Below are 20,182 nucleotides of genomic sequence, written 5' to 3' on the forward strand. Positions count from 1 at the left end.
TGACCTGGCCATGCCCAGCATGTCCTCTGTGAGGATCTAGGTGCAGTGTGTGTGAGTGAGGCCAGAGAAGCCCTGGGCCTCTGGCTGGCGGAGCGGCACTGAGGACAGGCTCACTCCATCATGGGCACTGTGTCTGTGCTAGGATGGTTTAACCCACAGCGACCCAGCCACGTGCTGCTATGCTCCCTGACAAACACAAAGCAGGCCGCCATGTCATACTCCAAGAGAGAAAAGCTACCAGGCTTTGCCTTATCCAGACCATCTATGCAGTGGAGATGAAACAGCAAGCAAGTGAGAATATAAATTAACTTAGCCTGGGGAGGCGGTGGGAATTCGGAGCAGATAAACCTGTCTGTTTGCAGTAGCATGGCTTCCATGTAAGCAGGTAAGTTTATTTTAACACATAATTCACTGTGCCACCTAAATCCAACTGCTTTCCCACAGTCAGCAGCTACTGTGTCTATGGGTATACTATGTGTATTGATGTAGCATTTCCTGTGTTTGACACCTCTCAGGGAAGACCAGGATCTTTGAAATGGTGTTTTTAGATGAACAGATATGGAAAGAGGCTTACCTCATCCCATTCTAAAAGGTAGCTGGTGATTTTTGAACCATTGTCAATTGGAGCCTAAAAGAGAAAATAATGAAATGAGATTGGAGAAGGCTGTTCAGAGACAAGCTAGCAACTTGATGAAAGACAGTAACTATCATGGCGCTGTGCTGTCCCCTCAGAGAGGGAGCCAGCATGGCTTTGGTAGACACAATTACCTATGAACTTTCTGCAACTCAGCTTTAAGAGAGGCCTCCCCACTGGCAGGCCTCCCTGGATAATAAAACACACCCACTTCCACCTCTACCTACACTCCTGCCCTGCTTCCTCTGGATAAAACTTTGAAGAGTCACTTCGAGTTCAGGTACAGAAAGAGACAAAAGACCCGCTGTGTTATACAGACGCTGCTTGGGGCTGGGAGCAGGCACAATCATGCCTGCCTTTTTTGTAACTTCCCCTCACAGCTTTGGGTTTTTGTTTTATTCTACATTTTCCTTCAAGTACTTAAGATTAGAAAGCCAGCTGTGGCATTAGGTATCCCTTAACAACCCTCTCCACTCCCTACTCCATCTCCCCACCCTTACCTCACCCTTCTTTCACCAAAAAAGAATTGAAAAGAAAAAAAGAAAAAGAAAATCAATCCTCTGGGTAGACTACCAGAAGGTACTAGCCATTTACATGTTAGCAAAGAGACTTCACCCTTCCCTGTGCTCATGAAAGAAAGCTGACACCATTGTCGTTGAGCAGACAGGGTTCCACAAATCAAGTAGAAACTTTCCAGAAAAAGAGCACTTTACAGAACCTGAGCTGTCAGAAGGGGTGACCCAGTGCCGTTACTCGTAGAAAGTTCCAGAAAGACAGAGGAAGTAAGAGGCAAGCAGTAGGAGCCTATCTTGTCTCAAAATATGCTTAGGTTCAGTTCTTCCTCACACAGAGAAGGGTGGCCGGTGAACTGCACTGTACCCTCGTAGACAGAAACCTAGATTCTCACTGAACTCCGGCTTAACCGCCTGTTTGCCAATGGTTTGCTGTTGGCTGTTTAATAGCAACATGGAACTTTCTCATTCCAAGAATGAAGAGTCGTGATAGATAACTGGGAAACTATACAGAAATCAACCACTAAACCACCCTATTTTATGAGAAGCACTCAGCAAACGGCACCTGTTGCTTTACCACTATTATTAACAGAACATCATCAAGGCCCCGTACGTGCCACAGGTCCCCGTCTTTCCCTCCCTTCCTGCCAGCCTAGCCTGCAGGGGAGCGCCATCAGTCAGAAGTTTTGAGCTCTCGTGGGTCTGGGCTGGAGGGCAGGCTACAGATGCATGTGGACATTGAAGTAACTGGCAAAGCTTTTAGGAGAACCCGACTCTATGGAAAGGGCTACGTGGACCACAGTTCACAAGTGTCTGTGCTGTGTCCGTCATTAAGACTGCCTAGTGATGTTCTCCCGCCGCTGTTCCCCCAGACCCCAGGGTGAAGTCTTTGGGGCAAGGTCATCTTCCATGCCACTACTGACTCAGGGAATGCCAGTTCTCTGGCTCCCTCAGAACAGGCGGGGGCCAGAGACGGTCTCTGGCCCCCATGCCTTTACCGAGTGCCCCACCAAGGAGCCCACACCATTACATTTAAAGAGAAGCCAAGCTGAATCCAGGACCTTCATATGTTTGCAGATGACTGAAAGGAGCAAGAGGGTATTTCCGGCCCCCAAGTGACCTCTCTCGAAGCTGCTGCTCCACCTGAGACCCAAATGCCACCCAAGCATGGATCAGAGACATATCAGTGATTCCCAACTTTAAGTTTGTAAGACCCCGGGGTCCCTCTGGTAATCTTCAGATTTCTTATATTTTATCAAGAGCAATAGATTTTTAATTCTTTCCTTTGAAAAAAGATGGAGTTCTATTAGCTTAAGTGAACTTATTTTTAAATAGATATATATTTGCCAAGGAATTAACCAATGATGATGACCAGTTGGGTGCTAAAACTCTGAAAAGGTGGGAAATCACTGACCTGTATTATCCCTGGAAGCCAGGAAGGAAAATAAAAACGTTCAGATTCTAAGCCAGTTGAAACTTTGCCTTTGTCCCAATAATGCAGTCAATGCCAGCCGCTGACTATGAGCACATGGCTACATATACCAGGATGCAGAGAGACCTGGCTACATTTATATTGTCACTCGCTGTCCTCTCCCAAGCCCTCTCACCCCTCCACACTATGGACCCATATGCCTCTATCAACTATTTGATATTTTCTCACTACATTCTAAGATAGCAAGACACGGAAATAATGATTTAAAGGGTGATAGTGATCCATTTTCTTGAAAACACGAAACCGTGAGTAACAGGTTAATGGCACACTTTAAAGAAGGCACACCCTAGGATCGCTTGCTAGGCAATGGTTATTTTTAGACGGTATACTGCATTATATGAAAATTACTACATGGAGTTCAGGGTGTTAAAAATAGGAACCCTGATTGAGCTATGACTAATTAGTGAAAATTAATGAAGTCTTACTAGAATATAGAACACAATCTATTTTGTGAAGCTTTTAACTATCAGGTATTTCAGCTTTACGTAGGAAGAAGCCAAAAGAACTCAAACCTACTCTATCTAAAGCTTCAAACTTCGTGCTGAAGTTTACAAATGTTTGCAAAAACGAACCAAACTAATAGAAAGAGACAGGGATTTTAGGTATTTAGATCACTTACGATGCACTGGGAGATTTACCAAGCTCCTGAGAAGGTGTTCACACTGATCGTGCAGGCCCTTCCCCCAACCTCCTCTGCTTTACTTTCATGGGAATGGCAACTTCTGATACATCGTAACTGGGTCCACATAGGCTCACACAGGAAACCAGGGCCCACTGCACAACAGGACATTCGGAATAGCCACTGACTGCCCTGACACAAACATGAGCATCTTCTCGGTACTGTGAGCTACCCACCTTCCATTGCAGGGTCAGAGAACTTTTGCTCCTGTGTGCCAGCTTGGGAGGGAAGGGGCATTCCGGTGCGCAGCTGTGGGTGGTGAAGCTGACTGGCTCGGAGCAGGAGCCCTTGACGGAGTTGTACATGGCATACACCCTGCAGAGGAAGCAGACAGATGGAGGGGGCATCAGTGGCTGGGACCCAAGACCAAGCTTCTCATGCCTGCTTCTTCCCTGGGCTTTGAAGCCGAGCAGAACTCCTTTCCCAGTAGGACACTGTGGCCCAGCCCTGAGCTAGCCCTAGTCAGCAACTGCAGGGACAATCTGGTCAGTGAGGTCCCACCCAGCCCCACCGCAGTGAGAAGTAAGTCTACTGACTGGAGGAGAACATTCGACACAGGAAAGTTGGCTCCCAGGATGGCTTTCATATATACATTCTAAAAACCAATAGGCTTGACTTGGCTATCTAGAAAAAGGCGAAAAGCACACCAATTAGGAACTAGTGAAAAGGGGCGTGATGCAGTGATCAGGGTTCATAGGCTGCAGAGAGTGTGCAAAAGACAACAGGGTAGATGGGCACCGCAGAACTACTCAGAGCACGGTGTATGCTGAGCTAAAAATATGGATGCTTTACCCTAGAAAGCTGCCGGCTACTGCCAACCACATCTCTCTCCAATTCAACAAAGACAGCTTTCCGGCAGTCCATCGACATGAATACTTAATGCCGACACACAGCACCAAGATTGATGATTTTCTCTCTGCACTCTGAAGCACTTGGCTCAGCCTTCAACATATGTGCCTGATTTCAGGGTATGTAAATCAAAAGTGTTAAGCACAAATGCAGACTCTATCCTTCAAGGCAATCCAAGAAGCCATCTTATATTTCTGTTCTTTGCCTTACGTGAGGAGATGATAGCATGTGAGGCAGACAAATGATAGTGATTGTGAGGAAGCTCTCTACCCAGCCCAACTGAGAAAAGGCTCCTCTGTGGACACAGTGTGAGGAGGGACGTGATGACACAAGACCAAACGGCAGTGATCTGGCAAGAACACGTCTATGTGTGTGTATGTGAATCATACATTGTGCCAGACGTGGTCAGGCTCAAGGTTAAACTTTATTATATCAGAATTCTCCAACTGAGGTCTTATGGGTTGCACCTAGACCAGGATACACGTGTGTTGGAGAAGTGGACCTGGTGTCTTTAAATATCAGAGCCACCTAAACATTTTAGGACTTAGACTGTGATCATCACAAAGAGAGCCAATCAGATGCTGGGCATTCCCAGTGGTCACAGCATCTGAGCACTCAGTCCACGTCTATGAGTCCAGCATGAAGGAGGCTGAAGCAGGATCACTGAGTTTGAAGCTGCCTTGGGCTACTGTCCTAGTCACTTTTTTGTCAATTTTATACAAACTGGAGTCATTTGAGAAGAGGGAACCTCATAGAGACGATCAGCCTGACCTGCAGACAAGCCTCTGAGGCTTGTGCTTGACTGATGGTTACTGTGAAAGAATTCCATTAATTAATAATAAAGGCTCACTATGGGCAGTGCCATTCCTCCTAGGTGGTTCTCTAGATGGTATAAGAAAAGGTGCTGAGCAAGCCAGGAGGTACAAACCATAAGTAGCCTTTTGTCCACGGACTCTGCTTTTGTCCTGAGTTCCTGCCTTGTCTTCCCTCAGTGACCGAACGACCCGAAACTTGTAAGTTTGAGCGAGGTGTGGTGGTGCACATCTTTAATCCCAGCACTCGGGAGATGAAGGTAGGCAGATGTTGTTAGTTCAAGGCCAAGTTCTAGGATAGCTGGGGCTACACAGAGAAACCCTATCTTGGCTGCCACCACCTACCATCACCAGAAAAAAAGAAGTATGAACTGAAATAAACTCTTTCCTTTCTAAGTTGCTTTTGGTCATGTTTTATCACATCAATAGAAGGCTTAACTAAGAATTACAAAATGAGTCTAGGCCAGCCTAAACAATGTAGTAGGATACATAAACAAAAATCAACAAAAAAAGACCATGCCATTATCTATGAATCTATGATTAGCTCTGATTATATGTCATTGCAGAGAACAGGGAAGCATATGAAGTGACCAAGAAGGTGCCATCAGCTAAACGGACAAGTATGGAACACTCTATAGGACTGAAAATGACCCCAATAAAAACACGAAGAGCTAAAGGAAAAGCTGTGGAGTCCAAGAAACTTAAGAGACTCTAACCAAATTGCATAGTCAGGTTACATTTGAATTTCTATAACAACGAAGTGAAAGGGGGGAAAAAAACCCTTTATTTTTAGGACAACTGAGAAAAAGAGAATAGTCTCCAAGTTTTGAAGTCATTAAGAATTACCATTGTGTCTTAAGGAGCATGGAATGATGGAAATGTTATTTAAAAATGAAAGTAGATAATATCTAAATTTGACTTCAGAATCTTTGATAGCACAGTTTGGCAGAAGAAGCCGAAGGCAGGGATAAATGTCCGACAGTCCACATGCAGTCCTTTTGCTTGTCTTTAGTCTTTAACTGTGAAGACTGTTACATTTGATGATAGAGCATGTACTCAGCATACATGAAGCATACATGGCTTTAATCTCCAGCAAACTCCTCTCCACCAACTTGATCAGCAAGGAAAACTAGGTTAATGTTAAGGATACCATAAATGTGCTATAGACACTAAAATTTGCTATATTATCCAATCACATAGGATTACTTCTTATTAGTGAAAACTGTTCAGCAAATAAATAGTAACTAATTGTAACTGTAACAGTAGCTAGCTACATTCTTATTCATGTCTTATGTCTACAAAAAAAACGTGAATCTTTGAAAATAGTTTGTATGTTACATAGTCTACAGAAAACAGCAAGATGCCACCAAGGCTGATGGCCTGAGTTTGATTCCTGGAACTCACATGGTGGAGGGAACTCACTCCTGCTGGTTGTCCTCTGATCTCCAATATAACCTTCCTCAAATTAATAAATCAATTTAGGAATCCAGTTTTCCACATGAGAGTGATGAGTTTTCCCTAATGTCCTGTAACAGAAGATCTATAGCATAGGACCATTTTCTTGGGTTAAATAAAGCTGCTGGATTTTCTTTTGGAGTTATCCCCTCAAAACGGAATATTGTCCTGCATAATTAATTTTGTGTTGGGGTTCCATATTGGTTTCTATGTCAATACAAGCCAGACACTAAGGACGCAGGTGCTCCAAGAATTTCATCACCAGGCTTGCAGCTCCTTCCCACACGTCTGGGACATCCCAGGGGGCACAGTCTCCAGTAAGCAACAGCTGTTTCATAACGGTGCTCTGGGCTGGTCAACTAGACTTTTGAAAATGGTTCAGTACATGAATTTTCTGGAAAATGTCATTCCATGATGTCACTCTAGGCAGCTTCTTGGACGAACTGCTTATGCTGGTGACTGGAAAAGTGCTGCTAAGTTTGACTTGGGCTTGCTGTCCGTTCCATCACTTAAATCCCCGACAGAAATATTACTGAGAGAAATAGTAGTTCCTATGTTTTCTAAGCAAAGTTCAAATTTATTTTTAAAAGGCTTTAATATACATTGAAGCACAGGAATTAAGAAGGGGGGGAAGGACAGTGATGACAGCAGTCCCTGCCCTACAGTAGGCACAGGCCTCTCAAGAGTCAGTCTCTAATGTCGAAGTCCTGGATTCCCAAAGTGAGAATCATCTTAATACCATTGTTTACTTTGTGAAACTGCCAACTAAAGGAGGAACATAACTTCTCTGAAAAATGCCTAGAAAAAACACTTGTAGATATATAAATATTTATGTGTGTGTGTGTGTGTGTATTTAAGCATAGTATTTAAAGAGGTGTTATTGTGACTTGCGTCTTTTCTTTAAAACAGTTTGTGTGGGTGAGCGATGTATCTGTGTGTGCAGGTGTACACGTGTATAGAGGGCAGCAGAAGCTTTGGTGTCTTCCTCTGGGATGCTAGCTCCCTGATCTTAGAGACAGAGCCCTCCCCCCACCCCCGCCCCACTGGCCTGAGTTCACCCATTAGGTTAGGCTGGCTGGCAATGACACCCTGGGATCTTCTGTCAGAGCCTTCTCAGCACTGGGATCGAAAGCGCGTGCTACGGTTGCTGGTTTTTTAATGTGTGATCTGGGGATCACATGGAGGCCCTTGTTGACTGAGTAATCTCAGAGTTTTTTTCTCCAACTCCAACATATAATCTCAATGTCTTTGTTTCCCCTTCTCTTCAGCTTCCCTCAATAATACACTAGATTTCATTTTAATGGGTTTATACAACCCATAACATTATATCCCTAGTGAAAGCACTGATTATCCTTCGATAATTATAAATTTATTCCTTTTTAAACATTATATCAGTTAATTAAAAATCTAAGAAAAGACCTAAATTTTACAAATCAATGCACACAATATATGCAGAGGCCTTTTTGCTTCAACCACATAGCAACAACAACAAGAACATGGTGGAATAGAAATACCACATATGTGTTTATAAAAAAAAAAAAACGAGGAAGAAATATTTTTTAAATTTGAAATGACTTTGGACAACATTTTCCACATGCCGAGTGGTTCAGATGGCAGATACTAATAAAATAGCTACAGGGACATGATCAATAGCTCTGCCTATAGGACACCCTGATCTCAGCAAACCCGACTGATCTGAGGTAAGAACAAAGAAGGCAAGAGCTATTCCTGCCAGGCAAACAAGACCAAGCAGCAGGCAGTTTTTGCTAGGGAGCTTGCTACTTTATGAAAACAGGCTGGTTGCCTCACAGAGTACCAACACAATGGGGGAGGAGGCTGAGAGGTGAGGCATCATGCAAAGATATCAGACAATCTGTGGCTAGGATAAAACCCGAGCAGAAAAATCAAAGGTAATCCGAGGCAGAGAAACACTGAGAAGTAACAGGGCTGAATATGAACAAAGCATCGATGAATGAAAATATCGCAACGAAGCCCCCTATTCTGCAAATTAAGTATAGGAAATTCAGTAATTAAAAACAAAGTAACTAGAAAGCCTACATGGTACTTTAGTATACAATTTAAGAATGAAGTATTTATGTGCCAAGATTTCTGTAGGTCTCAATCAAAATGCATAATATTGAGAATTTGGAGGGGGCTGTGTATAGTATAGTTCAGTTGGTCGAGTGCTTGCTCAGCACTGCATAAGCCAGGATGGTGACACACACCTGTAATCCCATCACTTGGGAGGTAGAGGTTGGAAAAGCAAAAGTTCAAGGTCATCCTTGGCTACTGAGGCCCTTTCTCAAAAAAAAAAAAAAAAAAAAAAAAGGAAAGAAAGAAAAGAAACAAACAAAAAATAATAGAAAAAAAAATACAGCCTATTTTGTGTTCTTAAAAGAAATATCCAGGTTGTCTTATTTGGCTTTGTGGGCTTGAGGCAGGGTAACATTTCTAAATTCTTAAGAAAGGGGTGATGGGCTTAGCTGCTCCTTTTATGGCTGCCAGATGATGACTTCCACAGCAAATGGTATTTGCACACAGCCCACTGCGGCCTAACTGGTGACTACTGAGTTTGTGATTAACTCTTATATTCTTGGAACTTTGCAAGTTCTCTGAATCATTACAGAGCATTACAGAAAACCACAACTGATCAAAATGCTGGGAACAAGGGATCATGTGATGCCCAGGCCCAACTGATACATCTACAACAGGAGTCCTGAACCTGAGGGCAGGGGTCAGTCTGGAAGTGCAGGGTAGACTATAAGAGCCAAAGGGACAGTAAGCGTCCCATGAGACTGTGCCCTAGAAATATCCGGGAAACCACACCCATGCACATAATGTAGCTACCTAAACAAGACCTGGACAAGGATATCACCAATAGACATGGTGATGTGGAAATCTCAAGCCACATTAACCCTAGACAAAGACCTACAGGCAACTAAGGAATCCTGAGAGCTGGAAAAACAGCCTTGCCCTCGGAAGAGCCTCTCACTTGGTTATCCAAGACCAAGCAGTCAGCTCTGAAAACACACATACAAGGAACATTCTATGGACTAAGCAGGTTGTATTTACATATTTAGAATATATATATCAACAATTAAAAGAAAAGGAGGCCATGAATTTGAGAAAGTTAAGAAAGGTATAGAGAAGAGACTGGAAGGTAGAAAGAAAAAGAGGAAAAGATCTGATTTTAATTTCAAAAAAATTCTATTATAAAAAGATCCAGCAATCAAATGTTCTCCAAGTTTCCTCTGTACTGAGAGAATCAAGAGACAAGATGGTAAGAGAAAGGGCAGATTCATCACGACATTCAAGTTTCTTGAGAAGAATATTTTAAGACCGAAGGAACAGGAAATTAACAAAATATCCCTTTAGTAAAGCACTGACAATAAACCATTGCAACATGGCGCAAAGGAAGTGTGTGCTAACCAAGAAATGGGCTGCATTTCCACGGCTGCTTTTGGGGGTTAACTTTTTGGTTTGTTCAACTGACCATTCGAGAAGAGTGGTTAAACAGTTTCTGTTATCATCTTAGCTTTACAAATTACATGCACTTGGGTGATGTAGCTGAAGGACTTGGAACCAGAAGGTTCCGAACCACAGCAGCGGCTCATTGCAGTAAATGAAGCTGCACCATACAACTGCCAGACAGATGTCCACTATGATGACACAAAATAACCAAGTTCAGAGCACAGGTACCACTGATGAGCATGCTGCAACCTCAGTTCCTATCTTTTCCTCCTTTTCCCTTTGGAAATAGGGTATCATGTTTGCCAGGCGGGCCTCCAACTCCCTATGTGGCCCAGGATGACCTTGAACTCCTGTCTCTCTTCTGCCTATACGTCTCAAGCGCTGGGACTGCAATGTGGGTAGCACCAGGCTTCTCCACTTCCTCTCTATTTTCACATTTAATTAACTAATCAATTAATCTCGTGTGTGCACGCATGTGCACGCACGGGAGTCAGAGGACACCTCACGGGAGTCAGGTGTCTCCTTCCAGCTTGCAGGACTGAATTCGGGTTGTCCAGTTTGGCAGCCAGTGCTCACCCCTGAGCTATCCCATTCACATTGCTCCTGTTAAAGGGAAAACTGTGTCTCAGGACTTTTACTGATGTTGACGTGAAAACAGGCCATTTATGGCAGGACTAAAGTAGAACTCCAGCCTCCTACCAGGCTACTCTGCCTCCAGCCCACCATGAGAGTTTCTGTGGTTGGGATTAACCTCTGCAAAGGCTATAGCCGTATGACAGGCTCCAACTTTAAAACACGGCTGAAAACACAAACACCCAGGCATCACATTTTCTGCTGAACTTGACAACTAGGTAAAATAAACCACAAAGAGAAGTCGGCGTAGCTGGGATGGATGGATGTACCATTAAACACTGAGACGGGCTCCACAGCAATTGGGATCACAAGTGTGCTCTGACAGGGTGGCCTGGCTTCCCCTAAGCCAGCTAGGCCTGCCTGCTGGGGTCACAGCGTGGGTCTCAGAGCAACCACAGAGGAGTTCCAACTACCGGGCACTCTGCAAAGGCTTCTGCTTAGTCAAAGTGGGTTTATTCACCTCAGAGATAGTTTAGCATCTGCATTATTTAACTACTTCAAAATTCTCCTGGCTTTTTAGACCTAAAACTGTTCTAATATGGAAGGCCTGCTTGGGTCTGAACACAGAGGTTATGTTAATGATGAGCAACTGATGACTATGGTAAAACACACACACACACACACAAATACACACATACTTGATGGATATGTATGTATGTACACAAACACACACACACACAAACACAAAGAAAATATTGTATGCTTAGCCACACCATCCAATAGATCTCAGAAGTCCTTAGAAAATTATTATTACTGGTATGTGGGAGTATGGGGGGGGTGTCTCAGGAGGTGTGTGTGTGTGTGTGTTTGTGTGGGCTCCCTGGAGATGGGTGTTGGTTGCCTTCTTAATCAGCCTCCACCTGCCTCCTTGAGAAAAGGCAGTGCATTGAACCTGGAGCATGCCCCCTGAGCCTGATTTACACTGCCGTCTAGACTGCCCAGCAAGCCTCAGGGATCCCTCCTGGCCCTGCCTCTCCAGCACTGGGATTACAGGCACCTTCGCCAAGACTGGACACTGCTGCAGGAGACTGAACTCAAACCCTCTTGTCCCTGTACTGACGGAGCAGTCTCCCCAGCCCTAAAAAACAGTGCTTTCAAATAATAATGCTAGCACGATACCTTCTTTTTGGCCCAAGAAGCAGCTCTGGGTCCTTAAAATTGCTGTGCTCTGTGTACAGAATGTGGATGAATGGCCATGGCTCTGAAGCCACCCCTTCCAAGAGGGAAGCGCTATTCAACACCAGCTTCCAAAAGGAGCCATGCACGCACAGTGTCGACCTGGACTTTGCAGCTACTTGCACGGCTGTGTTCTAACTCACCTCACGTGGTAGTCAGTGGCGGGCCTGAGGTCTTTCAGGTTACACTCCAATTCTTCTCCACTGCAAAGACAAAGTGTTTGTTCGTTTAACACTGGTCTCAGCAGCGATGCAGCTTTAGGCCTGGGTTTCACAGTCACTCGCCAACGATAGCTCAAATACTATCTTCTGCATTCACCAAAACTGAAAATCAGATTCCTTTGAAAGACACCACTCATACCTAAGAAACAACTGAGTTAATTAAATTTTTACAAATCTAAACTGTCTTATGACTTCCTAAATTGAGATATAAAAGCAAATCCATACGCAAACAGGTAGACCTGTAGGTAGAGGGCATCTGTGTGACAGAGGTGGCTCTCAGTCTTACCCTGGCAGGAACCCCAGTGCCCTCAGCACAGGACTCCCCTAATGAACTTGCAGTCCACCCCAGGCCCCCAAGAAGTGGATTTCTGACATAAACTAAAACCACTCCCATGAGCCAGAGGGAGTGACAAAGAAACAACCCATACAAAATAAGATATGCTCTGTTTAATCATGACAAAAGGGCCAGAGGTGGAAGCACACACCTGGAATCCAGAGCTCAGGATGCTGAGGTAGGATTATCGTAAGTTCAAAGACAGGAAAGACCCTGACTTAATTTTGTTTAAAGATGAAGGATATCTGTGTATCCATAACTTATTTCTCATTCTTCAAAATTATCCAATGACACCTTAAAGACAAACCAAGTGTATTATGGGACCCTATACTGAGGGGATTAAAACACTACCACAGTTTTCAAAATAAGAGAGTCATGTCAGCTGGGAAACTAGACGCAGGACCCTGGCTTACACCAAAGTTCTGTGGCAACAGGTTTATAACGCTGATCATTACAATGTGGCTATCTACAAAAACATCCTGTGGTCAGAAAACTTAGTGGTAAAGGACTGTACAGTCTGAAACTAATGAAAAGAAATACACATTGAAGAGAAGACACACATAGCAAGGCAACAGGGTAAAAGGTCAGTGACAGAAAAGCTTGTGCAGATGGCACCTGCACACATTCATCGCTATACCCAATGCTTGGTACGTTTGAACTTCTCCCAAATGAAGTTGTCATTTGAAGTTTCAAACCAGAAGCTATGTCCACACCTAACCTTGATCTGCATTGCAACTGAAAGTATTTTGTTATCTGCTAAACTAGGCTGACAGAAAAACAGCATAGTCATTGAGAGCATTTGTTGGAGAATCAACAAATCCTGCCAGCTAAAGTTGAGGGGCAGTGCTCCCTTCCAGCAGGGTCAGGCTTCCAACTGGAAGCAGCAGACTGCATGGTGTTGCCGACCTAGCCCCTTCCTGTAGTGGAGCACACCTGTACTGGGGTCAAGGGAGGATCACATGAATTCCCGACCAGCCTGGCAACAAAGCCACACCCCCGCCTGTTTATTTATGAGTGAAGGCTTGGAAACTGAGTATTTTCCCAGTCTGTCTCTAATTTCATTTTCAAAATAGAGTAAAATGATTAAGAGCCAGAGCACCACGTTGAGGCTTTATTGCAAGCACAGAAGGCAATCTTTTGCAAAGGAGTGATGATGAGCAGGCCTATGGTGTGACTGCAGTGGAGGAGTTTGGTGGGCCATGTGAGAGCTGGGGCAGGGGGAGGAGGGAGGGCACAGTGGGAACTGGGGAAGAGACAACAGAGCAGAGTTGGGGGGTAAGAAAAAGACTGCCACTGGAGTGGTTCTTTTCTTAGCTTTTCCTCTTTACTGGTCCACAAATCCACTCACTGGGGCAGCATACCATGAAAGCGGAACAGGAAGTAGGCAACAGTGTGTGGCATGGGTGAGATGAGAACAGAAGAGAAACAAAAGCTTCAGGCTAAGGCACGAGTGGGGCCCATCAAGGCCTCTCACAGGGAGGTCCAAGTAGTCAAATGAACCTGATTTTTAGATTTCTCGCTATGTAAACGTGGGCTCTACAAAGGAGAATGGGCTTGACCCTAATGTTTTTTTTTTTTTTAAATCACATGTAGAAAACAGGTATAAATTACCAGGCCAGCTGTTATGTGGGAATCCATAAAACAGAAAGGCTTAATCTATTCCTCTGGGCACTGGACTCAGAACCATTTAATAAAGCTTCATAAGGAAATGCTTTAAAGTAATCTTTAGTGGGGGATGGAGGGTAAAAGGTAGGGTGAGATAGAAACAAAAAATATTGTAGCTTTCAAAAAACAGGTCCAGGAAAAGGATTGGCTCTAACATAATTAACTTTGTAGCCACTTAATATATGAAACATTTAGTCACTTTTCATCCTGAAAAATCTTGGCAGAAATTTCTTATTAAAACTATATTGACAACTAGCATATAATCAAGAGGTTCATTTCACCATATAGCCCTATATTACTAATTTCTGATTAATAATTACTTGGGCAAAATTAATTAATTCCTGACATTATAAATACTAACACCCCCTACACACACTACTGAGAATTCAATCCATAGTGTCACACGTGTTAGGCAAGTTCTCTACACTGAGCTAGCTCCTCAGCCCCGTGATCACTAATATTTAAAAGAAAATTTGTGCAGTATGAATTTTGCATTTTTTTTCTCTTCGATGCAGTTTAGTAGCAAAGAAAACCAAGTGGAAACACACACTACCTGTAAATGATCTTGTACTTCCCATCTCGCCCTTTGTCGGACAAAGCGACCTCGTAGCTGTAAGGGAAGGAGAGACCACCATGGGGTCCACAAGACAGTCCGACAGGGGGTGCCCAAGACAGCACAACTGCTCTTGCCTGGATATTAGATACCTGAAGAAACAAGAGGGGAGTGTTAAAAGCGTCCACCTGCATTCCACAAGGTTTGGGGGCAGCAGCCTTGCGTTACGGCGTTTTCATCAACAGCGGTGACACAAAAATTAATCCAAGGCAGCTTTAATCTTAATGAGAGGTTCTATCTGGTGCTTTCTGTCAAGGGCTGACAGCCTTGCAGCACCATCCTCCACGCACAGGCAAAATCTGATGCACACTCAAGCCTGTTGGCACCTGGCAATTTCAAGGTACACAAAGGTACTTTTGTACCAGCTTTACAGGGCTTTGAATTATCCTATGACGGTAACACTGGCCTCACCAAGACCCCAAGGTCCTACGGATTCTCAGGAGAAACCAATGGACAGGAAAAAGAGAAGCAAGGCCCTGGCTGACAGGAGGTTTTACTTCCCCACTGTCTATTTTTTATCCTGCTACTGCCTCTGCTTACGACTGCGTCAGAACAAAGGACCCTGGGACAGCAAGAGCCCCGATTCTCCACTCAGTGCTGCTGGGTGTGCTCTAGCTATGTACTCTCCTCATGTGCCTGGATCATCCCTGCTGCCTTAGCATGCATCTGCTCATTTTAAAACAGGTCTAGCCTTGGCTGCCTCTCTTGCCTGGTCTCAGCTGTTTTAGTCTCTACCTGAGGCTAAAGTCATCTCCCCAAATAACTTCCTGTACTCCAGTCTATCTCTTACAGCCTGTATCTAGAGAAACCCAACCTGATACACAAGGCCTAATCCTTTAATACAAATAGCTTTCAAACTAATTTTCTAAAGACTATTTACTGTAACCTGGTTTCTGATCTGGTTAACTCATTAAAATGGACAAAAGAGTAACACTCAGTAGAAATGCTAAAGCTTAGTGTTCACACAGACTTTATAGTTGACCATGTCAGCTCTAGTTGGGAATACATAAGGAATTCATAACCATGCAGTCCCTATTGTTTGCTCCTATTCTTGTCACTATTTGATCAATATAGATTAAGAAAATATATATACTCAAAATAATTTAAAGTACAAATAATGAACAGGGAGATAAATGTTGGACATCTGTTCTACTGCTATTTATTCATTTTTTTTTTTTTTTTTTTTTTTTTTTTTGGTAGACATTACTTCATACAATTTCTGTTCTGTAGATATACCACCAGGGCACATTTAGCCAGACTCCTATTCATCCTTCAAGACCCCAGGTAGACCTCACCTCACCACCACCTCAAAGTTTTAGAAGTGCCCCGCTCAGCATCACAGTTTTGTACTCTCTGGAACCTAGTGGGAACTGCTACCACTATTAACCACATCCGTGCCCTTTGTCTAGCTCCCTTGACAGACCATGACACTCCCTCAGAGCACAAACTAAGTCATATTCAACGATGATCAGTGACTGCTAAATAAGTGTTAATTAAACAAAATCTAAATCAGGGACTACAGTACATGCAGTTTCTGCAGAGGCAGCACAACCAGCGAGAGTCTAGCAATGGACTGGTGTGTAATACCTAGTTAGACAGCAGGAGAGATCAGAGAACCAATCTCCAGACGTCCAGCTGGGGCTGCCAGCTCCCTCCTGCTGTGCCTTCTGGAACTGCACCATCTACTGGGCGAGAATGTGGGACCAAAAACCACTGGGCCCTCTTACCGCCAACTGATCATCCATACCCTAAAAAGGGTATCGACCCCTCTCCTGCCCCAGAGACTTAGCTCTGCTCTTTTCCACTGCCTTCAGCTTAACAGACGACTTCTGACCCTGGGGTCAAATGCTGCCTTTGTTTACTCACGGATGTTCACAGTGCCTCTGTAGATAGAGATGACCAGGACACAGTGTCCAGGCTCATGGAGCCAGAGGAGTGTGTAATTGTACATTATGAACTTGACAGGATCTATGACCATCAAAGGGACATACAAGCCTCTGGTAAATCTGTGGAGGATTGTCTAGATCGTGTTCACTGGAGTGGGAAGACGCCATGAATGTGGGTGGCAGTCAATGGGCTGGGGTCCCAGACTGCACAGAGAAAGTACACTGAGCACCGGCCTGTATCACTCCCAGTATGCATCACTCCCAACACGTGTCACTCCCGGCCTGTACCACTCCCAACATGCATCACTCCCAGCATGCTTTCTGACTAGAAATGCACTGTGACCAGCTACCTCATGCTCCTGCCCCTTCTGTGTTCCACCTTTGCTGACTAGAGTGTGTTAAACTGTAAGGCACAACTAGCCATTCCTCCCTTGTGCTGCCGTTGCCAGGTCTTTTGACACAGCCCCATGACAAGGTTGTCGCACTGAGGACAGAGGAGCACAGAGCACCGGGCACAGAGCACCAGGGAGCAACCATGGACTGGCCTCCCAGGGATGCTGGTCACAACCAAGGGCTCAGTGTGCTCGGCTCACACTTTCTGTCTCTGCGTGCGGTGGTCATTTCACTGCTGCACAGCAATCCCTTGGTTTGTTTCTCTGATCAACTTTTCAGATACAGTTTCTCACGCAGACCAGGGCGTGTGCGGAACTCTTTCACATACCTGCGTTGAGTAACTCTAAGCTACTGAGCCTTTTATATGACTTTAATTTCAAGGGTGCCATTTGGCTATGACGGGTTCAGCTTCCATTAAAAAGGGGGGCGGGCGGCCTGCACTGGGAGACAACTGCTCGGGTGATAAACGGCTGCCTTGTACCATTCCATGATTCCATGTTCAGTGGCGTGAACTAGCACATCTCAGAATAGCCCAGTGAAAGCCTGTGCTCCAGATACCAAGTGCACACCCAGAAATTCACGCCCTTCAAACTTTACCTTTTCTAGCAACTGTTACAAACATGCTTTGCTCCTTGAAGGTTTAGTTACTTAAATGAGCAGAGACAGATGATGCCAGAAGCGCTGGCTAAAATAGTGCTTACTTCCCTCGAGGCTAGGAGCAGGCCTTGAGTTGCAGGCACCCGTGGACGTGTGATCTTGCCAAGAGCCTTCCCAAAACAAGTGCACTCTGGGAACGCAGTATTGTTTCCCAAGGACACACACCCTGTGAATTCTTCCCTTAAGCCCTGACAGCAGCTGGCCTCGGGCTTCTGTTCTCCAGCCACGGGCACCCTGTGGGAAAAAGTTCTGCGCCTCGCTTTGGACTTGGAAGCCACTTCCACTGCAAGGTGCAAACTACAGTGTGTCTTCTCAGACAGTGCTACCCGGAGGTCAGTCCTCGACTCCAGATCTGTTTACTCCAGATGGGTCAGGGGGTGAGTTGCTGAGATCAGAACTCTAGGTTCAAGCACCTCTAAGTTCACACGTACATGAACTTCACATTGTAACATCTCTAGCTATGCCCATACTTTCTCACCAGAGCTGACCACGGATGGATTCTGCTCATTCGTTCACTGCAGAAACCACCATGTCTATAGGCACAGCCTCTCAAAGTATGCTTGCTTTATGGGCGTAAAAGGCATCTGTTATGACGTGACACAGATACCTTTAGAATCTGTGACAGGAATGATTTCCAGTTCTGGACCAATAGGCAGGGTAAAGTCTCACATCAGCAGCACTGATTTAAAAAGGCCTTTGGACAATGTATGAGCTAAGTCTTCATAGGAATTAGTTAAAAATACTGGTTAAAAATACTGCAGGGCTTATAAAACTACTATCTACTTCTAAATGGCCGCGCACTGGCTAGAACTCAGTTTTCTTAAGTACGTAAACGTGCAGATTCCAACGAGAGTAGTTGTGTGTGTGAGCAGTAAAGTACATGGACTTGTAGCAATCCTTACATCCTTTCCCTCAGCCCCTTCTGTCAAGTGTTGAACTAGCCTATAAAATTGTATTTATTTATTTATTATTTATTTTTTCAGGGTTTAGCTACATGGAGAACCACCAAGGGAAATGCTAAGGAAGCATTACCACAGAAATATTGGCTTGATTCTAAAGTAGTCTTCATGATGTATAACCCAAAAGAAAAACACACAGGAGGGGAAAGGGTAAAAGATAGACACGTAAATCCACAACTCCAGGCTCATCTGCTTTCCCAGCTCCTGATGCGCTGTGAGCTCTCTTGCCAGGAACAGGGTTGTGCATCTTTCAAGGAAGAGCTTCTGGCAGGGAACTGTTCCTCTTAGGTTTTGCTTCTGGCACTGAGAAATCAGTTCTTTCTTCAAACTAAACACTGGCTGGTAGAAATGACGCACAATCACAGCTCTAGGTCACATGCCTTTACATCCAGAAAACAAGCAGCTCACCAGGTCATGGGAAGCTGCTCTGGGCACTGCCATCTGAGGGGCTCTGGCCAGCAAGGCGATGATTCCCTAAGCCACAGGGCAGCACTAATGCTCCTGCCTCGTGTGGAGCAGTGGCCTTGTCGGCCAAGTCCCCAAGGCACCCAAGTGCAGAGCTCCAGGACCCTGTGTATCCGTATGTTCTCAACAAAACCGACAGAGTGTTTGAATCTGTTTTAGGGAACAGTAAATGAGTTACTCAATTTGGGGTACCCAAGGTTACAGAAAGATGACTGATGTCTGCACTTGAATCATTAGCAGAAATTTCAAAGAAAAACCATTCCTTTCACATTTAGAGTTAGTATAAAATGTAGTGGAAGGGGATAAAAATGAAGAATTGCTTTTTTTTCCAGTGATGTGTCCATCTTTCCTCTGCAGCTTGGATTCTTCCCTGGAGGGCAGGTTGGTGATGCTCCTTATCCCTGAACTTAGTATGGAACTATACGGAAGTATCTTCTAAGTATTCTAACAAAGCATGTGACTCTCTCCTCAGATCCCCATGTGGTTTTCATTACTTCAACTTTCAAAGACACTGAGGCATCTCAAGTTATACCAGGGAGGAGCTGTCACTTGCCCACCTAACAGCCATACTGGGCACAAACCCGAGGCATGATTGCAAAACACGGGCCACTCCATCCTACCTGCTGTCCTGCCCTGTCACATCCTCTGTCCCTGCCTTCTCCCACACTGGCCAGTCTGTGGGCATCTGTTCTACCTACCAGAATCCAGATATGTTTGTCAGACATTTTTTTTTCCTAGCAAACATTTGTCAAGGGTTCACTGTGTGTCAAGGACAGTCGTAGCTAGGCCTTGGCTGCACAAATACTATGGGACAATTGTGCATAAGAACTTTAGAGAGAAGGGACAAAAGGCAGAGGAAGAAGATGAGAGAGAGAACACTATGCAAACGACTAGCTGGGCTGGGAAAAATGGGTGGCTATTACCAGGCAGAGGAGTTTTACCAGGAATAAGGTAAGCATGGATGGCAGGAGTCCCACCTCACCCTGGGACTCAACCTGGGTCCTTTGCTAGAGCAGTCAGTACTCTTAATGGCTTAGCTGGTTCTCCAGCCCTCATTTTATTTTGCTGAGACAGGACTGCTCACTGAATCTAGAGCTTATTATTTTAGCCATACCTGTTAGCCAGCGAGCCAGGGGGACCACTGTCTCTGTCCCTCTGTGCTTGGATTACAGATGTGCTCCATCACGCTTTTCTTCTTCTTCTTCTTCTTCTTCTTCTTCTTCTTCTTCTTCTTCTTCTTCTTCTTCTTCTTCTTCTTCTTCTTCTTCTTCTTCTT

General features: G+C 44.6%; 1 protein-coding gene across 6 annotated transcripts in view; it reads right to left on the reverse strand.

Moving 5' to 3' along the window:
- The window catches only part of Fndc3b (fibronectin type III domain containing 3B), a 296,408-nt gene that overhangs the window by 69,425 nt on the left and 206,801 nt on the right, over positions 1–20,182 (reverse strand). For all 6 annotated transcript variants that reach the window (XM_055625918.1, XM_055625922.1, XM_055625916.1 and 3 more), the window contains exons 8-11: positions 14,487–14,638; positions 11,857–11,916; positions 3,494–3,632; positions 575–628 (exon numbers count right to left, since the gene is read on the reverse strand). In XM_055625918.1, coding sequence (XP_055481893.1) covers positions 575–628; positions 3,494–3,632; positions 11,857–11,916; positions 14,487–14,638 — 405 coding nt within the window. The remainder of the gene's footprint in view (positions 1–574; positions 629–3,493; positions 3,633–11,856; positions 11,917–14,486; positions 14,639–20,182) is intronic.

This window comes from Psammomys obesus, unplaced genomic scaffold, assembly GCF_907164565.1.
Source record: "Psammomys obesus unplaced genomic scaffold, mPsaObe1.curated_primary_1811, whole genome shotgun sequence".
NCBI lineage: Eukaryota > Metazoa > Chordata > Mammalia > Rodentia > Muridae > Psammomys > Psammomys obesus.